This window comes from Microtus oregoni, unplaced genomic scaffold (genome assembly GCF_018167655.1).
Source record: "Microtus oregoni isolate MIOR12 unplaced genomic scaffold, Mior012 000012F_ref0000307, whole genome shotgun sequence".
NCBI lineage: Eukaryota > Metazoa > Chordata > Mammalia > Rodentia > Cricetidae > Microtus > Microtus oregoni.
Window position 1 is genome coordinate 6,070,106 of NW_024543071.1, and position 14,277 is coordinate 6,084,382.

Here is a 14,277-nt window from a genome sequence, read left to right on the forward strand (position 1 = left end):
TCCCTGTAAGAGCAACCCGACTTCCCCCGGCTCTCGTCATCCCTATAAGAACCACCCGACTTCCCCCAGCTCTCGTCATCCACAGTGTAAGAACCACCCGGCTTCCCCGGCTCTCGTCATCCACAGTGTAAGAACCACCCGGCTTCCCCCGGCTCTCGTCATCCCTGTAAGAACCACCCGGCTTCCCCCGGCTCTCGTCATCCCTGTAAGAACCACCCGGCTTCCCCCGGCTCTCGTCATCCCTGTAAGAACCACCCGGCTTCCCCCGGCTCTCGTCATAATCCACACGGTAGCAGGCACAGCATAAATATCTGCAATAGTTTATTTCAAAGATTTGACATTTACAAGTAGAGGCACCACATGCTTTCTGTCAGTAAGACACTGCAGGAATTGGAGTCCAGGGAGAAAGATCCAGACGTTCCTTCACAGAAGACAGGCCTGCAGTGCAAGCATCACGTTTGCCCACAGACCTTTGCTCCCAGTGCAGGAGAGTAGCTCAATGCTTGCCTCATTTACTGGAAAAGTTCACTGAACGTAAGTTTCTGCTACTTCCTCCAGTTTCCAGCTCAGCAAACTGTAGGGAACAAACAGTGTCAAAACAGCCACTGCGGATAACAACGTTCGCTGTCAGGGCCATCTACCATGTGGCTGTTCCCCACTCAGAAGGCTGTCTAGGGGCCTGAAGCAGCGCTTTGTATACTAATCCCTTGGTTGCATAGACGTCGATGTACACAGAAGTATGTAGAAGTTTGTCTCATAAATATGATTAGTGTGGGTGATAGGTTAAAACTCAAATTAGCAGTTTCATGGGGTACCTGAAAACCATGAATTATATCAAACCTTTATCTGTTAGAGCAGTTCTCAACCTGTGGGTCATGACTCCCTTTGGGGGTGGGAATCAGGCATTTACATTGCAAGTCCTAGCAGTAGCAAGATTACAGTTAGGAAGCAGCCATGAAAAATTTTACAGTCGGGGGTCACTATAACATGAGGAACTGTTTCAACCATCACAGCCTTAGGAAAGTTGGGAACCACTGTCAGTGCTTAGCACTGGCAAGCAGGGTTTTATAAAACAGAAGACACTTACCTAGAGGATCCCATGACCCTAGGGCTAGTGTAATCAAGATGGCACTGGGATGACAATTATGGGGAAGTGACACAGAACACAAACTAGGGCCCTGAAGAACAGCATGCTGATACAGTAGCCCTAAGGCCTAAAAGGTCAGAAAATCTAAGCAGCCAGGAGATTCTCACATTCTAAGAACTTCTGTAGTAGCTAAACAACAGGTGTGAGGACAGACGAAGGGAGGGGCGGTTTTGAAGAATCCTTTGGCCGGAAGTACCTTCAACTACTCCGGGATGCTCTCATAGAGGCTCCTGATTTGGGTCTGGAAGAATCTGGCGAGCTCCACACGCTTCGCTTTCAGTGTCGGTGTCAAAAGCCCATTTTCAATGGAGAATGGCTCTGGGTGGACGAAGATGCTTTTGACCTGGAAGGTGGGCACATGTCGATGGTTGGTATTTCATCTGCAAAGTGCCCCAGCTACTCCAGGATAAACTGTCAGGTTGATTTCACCTTATGGAAGTAAAGACCCATGTTCCTTCTGAGACAGGGCTGTGTGCAGTCCAGGCTGCCCTCAGACTCGCTGTATAGCAGAGATCGATCATGAACTCGTGATCCTCCTCCCCCGACCCAAACAGTGCTGAGGTGACTCGCGTGCCCTTCCATGTCAGGTTAATGCATCACCAGAAGCTGAACCCATGCATGCTAGGCAAGCATTCTAGCAGCCCGGCTATACTGGGCATTTGGATGAATGGAGTAGGAAGAATGAATGATGGACAGCAGGAAGTGGGGTGTGTGTGTGTCAGAATACACAGCTAGAAATCCAAAATAGGTTCCATGAAAGTTAAAGGCTTGAAACCAGTAGAAGTGGGAGCTTTGAACTCGGACCAGGATGGCATCAGCAATACAGACCTGTTCAAAGGATTTCAGGCCACCTTCTCTCCCAATTTTCTTCAAGTCTTCTAAAATGGCTTCCTTTACACTCTAAAATGAAAAATAGCACTCAAATCATGTGTGTTTGAGGTTTCGACAGAAGGCTAAGCAAGCGCAAACGTGTGCTGGAGCATTCCGTCATGGACTTTGTCTTTCGCAGAGGAGAGGTGAACCCAGAGCCGACTAGGCTCTGTCTGCACGGCACTTTTCATTCTCTTTGCTTCATTTTCTCTCCCAAGCAGCACATAGCTGCTTCAAAAGAAAACAAAGCAGCATTCTCTGTTCTCAATGCTCCATTCTATGATTCAGTCTGTAAAACTGCTAAGTCCACCTAGGATACAGAGTTACCTGTCCCTGAGACAGGAAGAATACCGTCCAGAGAGGAGGCTCAGAGAACCCAGAGATGCCACAGCCTCAGGACTTTCTCAGGCATGCTTATGGGAGAACATTCTTGGTCACGCTTACATACATGGAGAACATTTTGAGGCTTACTTAGTGAATGTTCTCAGTCATGTTTGCATAGAAAACATTTTGAGCCGTGCTTATGTGGAGAACATTTTGGCCCATGCTTACTTGGTTTTGGCACAGTTCTTCAAAGGATCCCTTCACCCCAATCTTGGCTGCGAATGAGGGGAGCGAGTCTGGGTCTGGAACCACTACTCCTATCAGGAACGACTGTGGGAAGGAGCATGGGTTATCAGAATAGGTCAGACTGTCCAACTCACCCGGCACTCAGCTTTCCTCCCCACACAGTCTCCCTCTCAGCACTTAGCTACGAAGATGTCCTAGTCAAGCCTGGTTCTGCAAAAAGCAGTTGTTACGCTTAGAATTCCCAGCCAATCGGTGTTGAAATTCACCATTCCCAGTCCCCTAAGAAATCATTTTGTGTCAGAGGAGCTCCCCAGAGCCAACTCAGTCAGGTGAGATAAAAGCTACCCCTTAAAATACTTGTTTTAATAATCCCAACAAATTATTTTATGGACATTTATGACTCAGAATGTAGTTCTATAGTAGTAAGCTGGGGTATCTTATCTGGACCCAGCTATACAAATGTCCTATGGCTATGAGAACCGACATAGGCCATCCCTATGGCTTGTTACCCGTAAGCTCTCCCCATGGACAAAAACTTGCAATACTGGTCTGCTCCTGATGTAAACATTTTCTATCTTCTCTGGAGCAATGTATTCTCCTTGTGCCAACTTGAAAATATTCTTCTTCCGGTCAATGATTTTCAGCGTTCCATTCTGTATGAGGCAGATAAAAGCATCTGTGTTGAAGCCTTAGAGATAGTATCACAGGAAGGTGGGAGGGCCACAGATAATGTCCTTATTTAAAATAGTTTCTCCGGAGATTTCTGGAGTTTCTCTTTCTTTGCTTTGGAGAAATAAGAAGTGGCTTCCACAAAGCCTGTCTATAGAAAGCCAACCAGCAAGCCTCAGGGAAAGTCCCGTGGACCGGCTGGGTTCTGCAAATGGATGCCTCAGTCAATGAAGTCTGTGCACTCTCAGTTCTAGTAACGTATTTCCAACTACTCCATCTTGAGAGCTCTGAGAAATGGAACCAATATCTTTTCCTAAAACTGTGTGATGATTTTGCTCTCCCCGTCATGTTTACTTCCTGTTAAATCTGGAAGCAGGCTGAAACAGCTGCATGACTAATCAAGCCAGCCAGTTACTGGGCTTGTTAGGACGGAAGTAGGGCGGGCAGTGCTCTGACCACCATCACGGGTCATTTGCCGCTTCATTTCCCTGAGGAGCTTATCTTCTTAGGGATTTGAATTGTAGAATTGGGACAAGGGGCAAACACAATCCGCATGACCATACCATAAATAGGGCTCTATACTGAGCTAACCCTGGGACGGTCAGTCAGAGTCATCGTTCATACTGAAAGTGACCAGTAATGAACAGCCTTTTATCACCCATGTGGAGAGCCGGATCATTGCTTGCATCCTAGACTTAGAACAGGGGGCACTGATTAAGCAGAAACATGTTAAAGTCAATCGATAAAGTACATCATGAGGACTGTGTGTTCTTGGGAGTTTTCATAGTCAAGTGTTCTTTGTAGTCAAGCATTCTGAATCTCTCTTAAATCTTGAATAATGAGCAAGAAAGGAGTTTGAAGAGATAGGTATAGCCCATTCCCCTAACTCTGAGCAGATAAAACGTGAGGAAGGAGACCCTTGGGAAATTCCCCTGTGGGGTTTTAAGGACAGATGAGATTGACAGCTGCCAATTGTTGACAGTGAGGCAGGCTGTAAAGCAGTGTCTGTGTCCACGGAGAGAGACACTGAAGGTCAATGAGAGGCAGCCATGAGCCTCTGGAAACACATGCTCTGGAAATCTAATTTCTTTGTTTTGATATGTTCCCATGAATTAATTAGACAGAAAACACACTTTTGAAACTCACAATAGAAAAAGTTGTAGGCACATGAAGCTATTAAACAAGAATTCCTACCCTGATATAAGTAGAAGTCACCTAACTTTTCCCTGGCCATGAGCCAGCCTTTTCCACTGCAGGAAAACCATGCCAACTGAGGTCCAGGGTGATCTAACCCTAAAGCATCCCACTTTAGGGTTGTGTCTAGACACAGCATTAGTACCACTACCTATAGTATACACATTGTATTTCACGAGAAATATAGAGAGAAGAAAGCCTTCCAGTTGGGTCATTCTGGTGTCTTCTGTAAGGACCAGCGTTGGCAGCTTCTCATCACACACTAGGCCACTTCATCCTCTCAGCCTGTAAGGGCTGGGACCAGAACACTGATCTCCCAGTGGCCAAGGTCTTTCCATTGGTACTCTCCTCTCTGTACTCAGAAAAGCCCACAAAGGCAGGCTGCAGACCTATTGCCCTGCAGCTATCCCAGCTGACTACGCTCACATTCCTAGCCCTCTTGCAACAAGTAGATTATTCTCCCCAGTCCAACAGCAGAGATAGAAGTAATGGAGAAATACCCACTGGAAGCCAGCGACCAATGTCTCCAGTGTGAAGCCAGCCATCCTGGTCCAGTGCTTCCTTTGTCTTCTCCGGGTCCTTCAGGTAGCCTTTGAACACATTATTGCCTTTGATGCAGATCTGTGTGCCAGACAGTAAGAGGAGGAAGACAATAAAAATGACTACTACTTCTACTTATTAAATATCTGCTCCGAACAAACACATTTGGTGGTTTCCACTGCAGTATGGAGTCTCTTTCATCCCCACCGTAGGAAAACGTAGTGCACTATCTTGTGTTCCTTTCCAGAAGTTGAGGCCAAGCCAAGCCAGATGGCAGCTCTAAGTTCCTTTTGGACTAAGCCTCCCCACTATGACTGACTGAGTGCTAGGCATGAGCTACCCACCTCGCCTTCGTTGTTTACTGAAAAGTAGTTCATGTCAGCCACGTCTTCCAGCTTTACAAAATTGCAAGCCACTGGAGTCCCAACATGACCTAAAACATACAAGATATTCTGAGCTAAGCAACCATAAAGCAAGGGTGTTTCTTAGACTGACTGGAAGAATGGGAACAGGACTTGAGTTTGCCATTCATCATATTTATCCATAACACCAAAATTAGCTAACCCCCAGACCATGGATCAGTTAGAAGCCTTCTCCCAGCCAACAGAGAGAAAACCCACCTGCTGTCCAGTCACCAGGCGATGTAATTGTACATCCAGCTGTGCACTCTGTTTGGCCGTAAGCTTCAAACACCTGGGAAACCAAAGAAGAGCTTTGAGGCTTAGGGTAAGTACGACTGGCTGTGCCGTCTGCAGGAAAATGGGTAATAGCGACAAGAGCTGGAGATGGTTTGGTGACATCTTGAAACCGTGTCCAGCTGCTAACTCTTCATAACTGGGATCTCATTGCAAAACAAAAGCATTCAGAAACAGAGCAGAGTACAGCAACCTCCATGAAAAATGTGGCCTATCAAGTAGGTGAGGAATATAAATCATCCAGTAGGTGATAGACTCCCAGTGGCCATTGGACATAGCCTGGGTGGTAGAGCAACTCTGAAGGACATGGGAAACACGGTAGCATGCTTCTTGAGGAAAGAGCTCCACCTTTGATAAAGACCAAGGGTTGGCAAACTTTCTACACAAGGCAAGACTGAAGATTCTGTGCTTTGTGAGACATCTGGTCTCTGCCTCGACCTAACCCTGCCAGTGTGGCATAAAAGCTGCCATAGACCTTGTAGAAGTGACGGGGTCAGCTGAGTTCTGTACCTTTTCAACTCTACAGGAGGCAGCAGGGTAGTGCTATAATTGCCAGCCCTCACATAGAGAAGATAATATTGACCAAAGAAAGGCTGGTGGCTGGAAGCAAGTTGATAGGGCCACTGCAGTCAGAGGTGTGGCCTGCAGTTGGCAGGGTTGGCAGAAATAGAGAGATGCTGACAGGAGATATTGCAGGGAAGGGGTTGGAAGCAGAACTTTATATTAGTCTTTGGGGCTGAAAGAAAGAAAGATGGCAGTTTGAAAACCCCAAAGCCCTATCACCGACTGGTACCAGACTTTTAATAATGGGCACATGCATGGGGAACGTTGTCTGTAAAGGTAACCCTATATCTGTTTTCTTCTATTTTTATTGTGATGTGTGGCTGGCTGAATCAGCAAGCTAGGTACCTGTTTGGAATGGGAGAGAGGCCAGGTCTATACATTATAGATGGGTGAGGTATAAATTTTTTAAAAAACAAAAAGGAAATCCATAAAACTACCAGAAAATGTGGGCACAGATAGTCTTAAAACTTCCCAGGAGGGAGCTGGGGAGATGGCTTAACGGTTAAGAGTACTGGCTGATCTTCCAGAGGATAAAAGTTCGATTCCCAGCACCCACATCGTGGCTCACAACCATCTGAAATGAGATATGGCGCCCTGCCGGGCGGTGGTGGCACACGCCTTCAATCCCAGCACTCGGGAGGCAGAGTCAAGCTGATCCCTGTGAGTTTGAGGCCAGCCTGGTCTACAAGAGCTAGTTCCAGGACAGGAACCAAAAGCTATGGAGAAACCCTGTTTCGAAAAATAAAAAAAAATAAAAAAATAAAAAAAATAAAAAACTTCCCAGGGATTAGAAAGGTTTATCAGGGCTGGAGAGATGGCTGAAGTTAAGAGCGTTGGCTGGCTACTTCCCAGAAGATCTAGGATCAGTTCTCAGCAGCTGATGTAGGATCAGTTCACAGCGGCCCAAAGCCATCTGTAACTCCAGTCTCAGGGGATGCAGCAGCCAGCCTCTGAGGGCAACAGGCATGCATGTGGAAGAATACCCACAAACATAAAATAAAAAAGTATTTAAACAAAAAGCAACAACAAAAAATTTTAAAGGATCAAAGGAAAGGCCTGTCTCGGCAACTAAAAAACCACAAGAGAAAAACATACGTCAATTGGCCTGCATCTCAATTCAGTTTTTATATTGCTATGAGCAGGAAAAAGTCTAGCATAGCAGAGATTAGTTTTAAGTATGTGAACTCTCAGAAATCAGCAAGGAAACTAAGTCTCCCTTTGCCTGCTTTTTGTAAGGGACTCGTAGAGAAGAACTGCAAGTGCCAGTGGGTAGGGAAGTTTGCTGTTACTGAAAGAAGCAGCATGAAATGAAGCATCTCATTTAGAGGCAACTAACTGATGAAAACCTGTGGGGAATGATGGTACCTTGGGTACTACCTGAATGTACGATATACATTACCATGTAATAGGCAAGGCTGGCAAGGTAGGTAAGGCCAAATTTGGTAATTGCCAAACCTGAGGTCCTAGGTTGTACCCTGGGAACCCACATGGTGAAAGAAGAGAACCAAAACTCATAAAGCATCCTCGTACTGCCACCCCCGTGCCATGGCTGTGGGTAGATGTGTTCACCAGTGGCGGCTCAGCATCTTGTGATCTCAGCAAGCTGTCGAGAAAGCATCTGATGACGCTAACGGCCCTCTGCTTGGTAAGGATTGCAGTGGCTGAAGCATGAGGCAAGAGGTGTTTTGGAATACCAGTTCCATTTGTGTAAAGATTCCTGTTGTCTAAGATTTGGGGTGACCCTCTCTTTAGTACTTTTCACTTACAGTTTCACTTTTATTTAAACAGTGCGCAGCATTGATGTAAACACCACGTCTTACCGAGCATCCCATTGCAGCCCGGAAGAATGTCAGGACTGGAGTGGAGATGGGGGCGGCTCCAGTGATCATGATGCGAACCTTCCCGCCCAGGCCATCCTGTTCGGTGGAAACAAAAGGAGCTGTTGAGCTTCCGTTCTTGGCTTCATTTCCCGCCACTGCAGGATGGGTGAAGTCGCATGCCAGCTAGCTGTCTGACCTAGTTGGTTTATGAACACTTACACTACAGCCTGACACTAGAAAGTCACTTTGAATGCCATGCCACCTATTAGAGTCGTCACCAGCCGTGCCTGGGAGAACTTCTCTGTGTTTTTGTTAAGTTCTTCGATCACTTATAAACTCAACGGAACGGGTTACGACAATTATGCATAGTGCTAACATCTGCATACAAACTGCTGTGCTTTCTCACGTCTCCTTAGTGGCAAAGTTGCACAAGCGTGATCTCAAAAGGTAACAGCGGAGCTCAGGAGGTGGCTCAGTGGGTAAGGTAACAGCGGAGCTCAGGAGGTGGCTCAGTGGGTAAGGTAAGTAACAGCAGAGCTCAGGAGGTGGCTCAGTGGGTAAGGTAACAGCGGAGCTCAGGAGGTGGCTCAGTGGGTAAGGTAACAGCGGAGCTCAGGAGGTGGCTCAGTGGGTAAGGCACCTGCTGTGCCAGCATGAAAAGCAGAGTTCACACACTCAGAACTCAAATAAAGCCAGGTGCCGTGGCGCACACCTGTAACCCCAACTCTCTTCTCTGGTAAGATGGGAAACCCTAAAAGCTATCAGGCCAACTAGCAGCCTCGTGTATGCAGCAGTGAACAAGAGAGACCCTGTCTTAGGCAAGGTGGCCATGAGGCTTGACATCTACACACTACACATACACCATGGCACATGCTTTCCCTGCCACCCCCCGCACCCCTCCCACATCTGCAAACAAAGGGAAAGAGGCACAAAGAGAAAAGGTGTGACTGGGCATAGAAGGTCTAAGATGATCTCTAGTTAGGGCGTCCCTGAAACCCGAGACAAGAGGATGATGAATCCATTCAACTTACTTGGATCTTTGAAAAGACCAGCTTGTCCCACAAACTGTTCCGACGAGTGATGCCATTTTTCACTTCGTTGAATTTACTCATGATAGCCAGGTTCAACAAGAACTTCTTCAAGGGTGTCTTGGCTTCATTTTGTACCTGGGGAGGGGGGTGATAAGACCATGAGTTAGTAGCCAAGATGCTGACATCATGCTTCAGAAGGAAGCAGCCCACACTCATGAACTAGGTTGCTTACTAATAAGCCCACAGAACCATGGCCACACTCTGAAACAGGTGAAGTTGCCACATAATGTAGAGCCACAGCCCTTGCAGACTCCTAGTCCCTGGGGAACAACCTTGACAACTGAGATAAACAAATACCATGGCCACAACGACCACTGGTTAAAAAGTCAGAGAGGAAATCATCGGTGGGCATGATCCCCCTTTGATTTAAAAGCCCAGAGAAAGGTTTAGGAATCAGACTTTTAAAACTTGGTACCACCTCTCTTCTGCCTCAGTGATGTTTTCACATCCTCCAAATCTGGAGAATTTATTATCTTTATAACAAATGTCCTTTAGTCACATCATACACAATCCAACAGAAATCCCTAATGACATCTTTCTCCTCTTTGGGCTTACACCCTTAATATCATTTCCCCCGTCCATGTTATCTTCCTGTCTTCATGACCCTGGCATTGTAACTCTGTTCTATCAACCACAGTCCTCTATGAGAAGAGCGTCCCCATGCGCAGCTCACAGGAACCTCTTGATTTTATAAGCTAAAGCCTAACCTGTACTCCAAGCTTCAGGACCTTTCTATACTGATAGTTGCACTCATGGGCATTGGGGCTCTTTCCAGTTCAGGATGTGCAGGATGCTGCTTCCAGCTCGGGCTTCTGGTCAGAGGCCTTGTTTGTTCATGCTCACTCCCCAGTTCAGGCTGCGAGCCTCTGCTCAGGCTTGTGACATCATTTAGCCCTGTCTCCCCATCTGATTCTGAGGTACACTAGATGCTGCCGACATCATGCTGGCCCGATGTCCCTTAACCAGAGACTGCTTGCCTCTAGCAGCCCCAGGACCAGCTCTCCTGGCAGAAAGCTATGACTAGATATCCATCTAATAAAAATCTCCATCTTACTAAACAAGCTCCAGATTCAAGTTACTTATTATGTTTTAATATTTCAAGATACTTCCTCTCAAAAATAAAAAAGCTCAGTAACACAAACAAAAACCCTAACAACCCAACCTAATGGTTCCATAGTCTGATAAGGAATTGGAAGAATTATTAACAGTGTTTCCCGTGTCTATACATCATCCGTGTTCTAGAACACTCCATTCTTGCTGTGGCTCAGTTTGGCATCTGGAAAGACTGAATGGCAATATCAGAAAATCAGAAGTAAGGCCCAAAGCATGTGAGTAATGGCATCACTTCCTCAGGCTCCAGGTCTGTGGAGCAACAGGCACTATAACGTAACTCGAGGTTTCTCTCCTGCCTGCTCGCTCCTAAATAACCACTCTGAGGCTTAATATTACTACAAACTGTTTGGCTGATGGCTTAGGCTTCTTAGTGGTTAGCTCTACATACAAATTAACCCATTTCTAATAATCTGTGTATTGACGCGTGCCCTGTGATTTCCCAGTAATACCCTGGCATCTTATTCCTTTGGTAACTGCTGGTATCTCCCCTGACTCTGCCTTCTTTCTCCCTTTATCTCTGCTTGGATTTCCTGCCTGGTTCTATTCTGCCTGGTTATTGGTTAGATCAGCTTCTTTATTAACCAATAGTAATAAAAAGTATTCAGAGCATACATAAGGGCATCCCGCAACAATATTATATTGCCTGATTTCAGATCCAAGCTCTCAATGACCAGTTTCAGAAATTAGCCAATCTAAGACTTAGGTGAGAAATTGAGCTTAGAATATTTTGTATCAAAAAGCAACGAACCCATCATAGGCTACTGAAGCCATGTCAAAAGGACATACAAGAATTTGATGCGCAAACTTGGAACATTAAAATGAATAACTAAAATGGATGGAAAAATAGAAATAAGATAATGAGTTCACTATAATGCAAAAAAAATTCTCACTGGCTACTTTTGAGAATTTCTGGGGCTTGAATTTATTATACTTATGAATGATAAATTTAGGAGAGAATCAAATATTTGTTGGGCCTTTATGACAGAATGTCAGCTAAGGATTATAAAAGAAACGAGACTTAGAATTAGGAAAGCCGCCATTTTGCAACCTCAGTGAGCAATGCTCTATGATAACTGAAACTATTAAGTGATAGTTTATTCTGCTGCTTTTCCCTATTCATTATGACTGGGGAAATTCTTTAACATCCAAGTCTGTTTCTGTTTTTCCTAGAAGGGTTAAATAAGTGAACACATTTGAAATATTTACCTCGATCTGGTACCTCAGCACAATGTTACATCACCAGCTCATACACATCAGGGTAAGAATTTTCCAGGGTGTTGGTTAAAATTGAGGCACTCCTCTAAGTCTGAGTGTAGTTATTCCTCAGATAAGCAATATTATCCAGACTAAGGGGGGATATTTCTTATGGCTTCTCATGGTTACAGATGTAACTTGGCTTCTGTCAATGCTTGTTGGGGCTGAGATAGAGGTGGAATTAATGGTTGTCAGAATACAGCCTCTCAGCATAATCCCAACAGAACAGGGCTCTCACCTTATCATAGACCCTGTTAAGGAGTCGAGGCACCGTGGGAAACACTGTGGGTTTCAAAGCCTTCATGTCGTCAGGCAGCAACCGGATATCTCCTTGGAAGAACCCAATTCTGCCTCCACAGGAAAATAAGACAGCCTGGAACAAGATGGAAGACAAGGCTCAACGCCATGGACCACTGTAGGTGGTGCCTATCTCCAATGGGACTAAGAAAGTAAGCTGTATCCCACAGGCCCTTTCCTCTGCCTAACACCTGCTTCCTACCAACCAAGATACCCAGGTATTTCTGAGAGACTCCTCCCACGAAAGGATGAAAATGTATTACTGTTGAGGTGGCAAGACAGATAACAAACTGAGACTGTGGGTCCCACCCTAGGACTCTACCCCAGCTCTGTGTGCCAGTCTAAGATACCACCCTTCCGAAGAAATGCTCATCTGTGGCACTAAGAAAACCCACCGCCAGTTAAAAGAGAAAAACGTGCCTTCAGTTAAGACCATCGCAATCTGAGAAATGCTAAAATATATGTGAAGTTGTATTAGAATCGATGTGGCGTCGTGTACATCAACTGATCGTATACTGGGTAAAGAGCTGCCCAGGGAAGAGAGAGTGAAGAGGCTCCCACCGCAGCTCTGGAGGCTTTGGGAGGCCACTGCTTCTTTACTCACCCATCTGCTTTAGAATGGGCTGGAAACTTTGGGGACCATTCCCAGAAGGGACGCACACTGTGCCTGGCAATACCACCTTACTCAAGTGAGGGATAAAAATGTTCCTTGGGGATTGCTGGCCCTTGATCTGGATCAAATGTTCCTTCCCTGGCTGGGAACACTTTTTTCTCTAACCCTCAATCCTCTCAAAATGCTTACCCACATAAAAGTAAAAAAGAAGGCCCGGTGTCTGGTGAGTCACCACAGGGGTAAGGAAAGACAGACAGCATGCACTCTGAGAAGTCAGAAGTATTACCCTCCTTAGGCATGCGGAGTTCTACATGAATGACCTCAGGAAGTCAGGCTGCCACCATGATTAGGATGCAGGGTCCAGTGGCATTGCCTGTGCGTGGTTCACTAGAGAAAGGACCGGGACTGGACTGCAACTCTGACTTTTGAATAAATGTGGAACCAACAAGTCAGGAATCCTCTTTCCTACCCACCAGGCACACAGGACACTCACCTGAACAACCCTCTCAAACATGTGGGCCAAGGGAAGGTAGGATATGCTCACGTCCTCAGGACTGGGTTGGAAGATAGGCTGCAGATGAGGGAACAAAGAAGCGGGATCGCTGTTAAGTTTCTCTTCCAATAGAGATTTTAAAACTACCATCCGCACACTTCTCTGATGAACCTGGCTGGCTCTAACCATCCCATCCAACTGAGAGAGTGGTCGGGTAGAGAAAAAAAATTTGACATTTTGGCATCAACTTTAGGATTCTTAACATTCATAGCACGTAAACACCTCCGTGTGTACTCAGTGTATCCCACTACCTGATATGGTCTGTAACCGTCAATTGCTTTGAACTATATGGAATACAAGGACTTACAGGGATCCTGAAAGACTGAGGCTTGACATGTAGTCCTGAAGACTATGTCAGTGTTTTCCATACTTGGGCATTATTGTGGCTTCCATGCAAAACGCTCATGTGTTTAAACACTTGGTCCTCAGATGGCACTACTGTTTTCTAAGACTGTGGAACTTCTAGGAGGTGGAGCCTCACTGAAGGAAGTGGATTACTTGAGGCAGGTCTTGAGATACTATAGCCCAGCCATACTTCCTGTCTACTGGTTCTCCATCCACCAAGGTATGAAGAATCCCAGCTATGCGTGCCTCACAAACAAAGCTGCCTGGTATCACGCCTTCTCCTTCACAGTAGACTATAACTCATAAACATTAAGCCAAAATAAGCGCTTCTCCCTCAAGTAACTTAGGGTGGGTATTTAGTCACAGTGAGAAGAAAAACACAGGACATACTTCTAATGATATTTTCCTCCCTCTGCTCCATCTATATTCAATAACTAAAAATCTTACAGCTGATTCACATTTTAGTGAGGGCCTCATTTTTGACAAAACACTGACCTCTAGCAATTTGAGGAAAGCAGACATGTTCGAAACAACATTTCGATGGGTTATCATAGCTCCTTTGGGGTCACCTGTAGTAAATCAAAGATGAAGAGAAAGATCCTTTGTGGCTAATTGGAAAGCTTTAGCCTTGAAAAAAGCTAAATTCAGTTTTGTTCTAGAGACCCAACAATACTGCTAATAAACTTTATAAATCAGGCGTACTAGAACGAACCACAATAAATACAATTAAACCTTCTACCAAATGTTGTTGAGTCCAAGGACACCATCATCTGTGGAGAACCATCACTGAGTCACCCTGGCTGAATGAAACCATCTCAGGGGTATGTTCTATGAAACCATCCTAGTGAAATGTCGAACTCAAACAGTGAAAGGGTAGAGGGGGACACTGACATTTTGACACCATCTTTAAGACCCCTGAAACTCATAGCATGTGAATATAGC

General features: G+C 45.6%; 1 protein-coding gene across 3 annotated transcripts in view; it reads right to left on the reverse strand.

The window, feature by feature from the left end:
- Positions 1-304: 304 nt before the first annotated feature.
- Positions 305-14,277, reverse strand: part of Acsl5 (acyl-CoA synthetase long chain family member 5) — a 49,105-nt gene continuing 35,132 nt past the window's right edge. For all 3 annotated transcript variants that reach the window (XM_041661618.1, XM_041661616.1, XM_041661619.1), the window contains exons 10-22: positions 13,831-13,904; positions 12,931-13,008; positions 11,766-11,900; positions 9,101-9,235; positions 8,070-8,165; positions 5,611-5,683; positions 5,335-5,423; positions 4,955-5,071; positions 3,097-3,240; positions 2,570-2,671; positions 1,976-2,047; positions 1,344-1,490; positions 305-574 (exon numbers count right to left, since the gene is read on the reverse strand). In XM_041661618.1, coding sequence (XP_041517552.1) covers positions 1,350-1,490; positions 1,976-2,047; positions 2,570-2,671; positions 3,097-3,240; positions 4,955-5,071; positions 5,335-5,423; positions 5,611-5,683; positions 8,070-8,165; positions 9,101-9,235; positions 11,766-11,900; positions 12,931-13,008; positions 13,831-13,904 — 1,256 coding nt within the window. In that variant the 3' untranslated portion in view covers positions 305-574; positions 1,344-1,349. The remainder of the gene's footprint in view (positions 575-1,343; positions 1,491-1,975; positions 2,048-2,569; positions 2,672-3,096; positions 3,241-4,954; positions 5,072-5,334; positions 5,424-5,610; positions 5,684-8,069; positions 8,166-9,100; positions 9,236-11,765; positions 11,901-12,930; positions 13,009-13,830; positions 13,905-14,277) is intronic.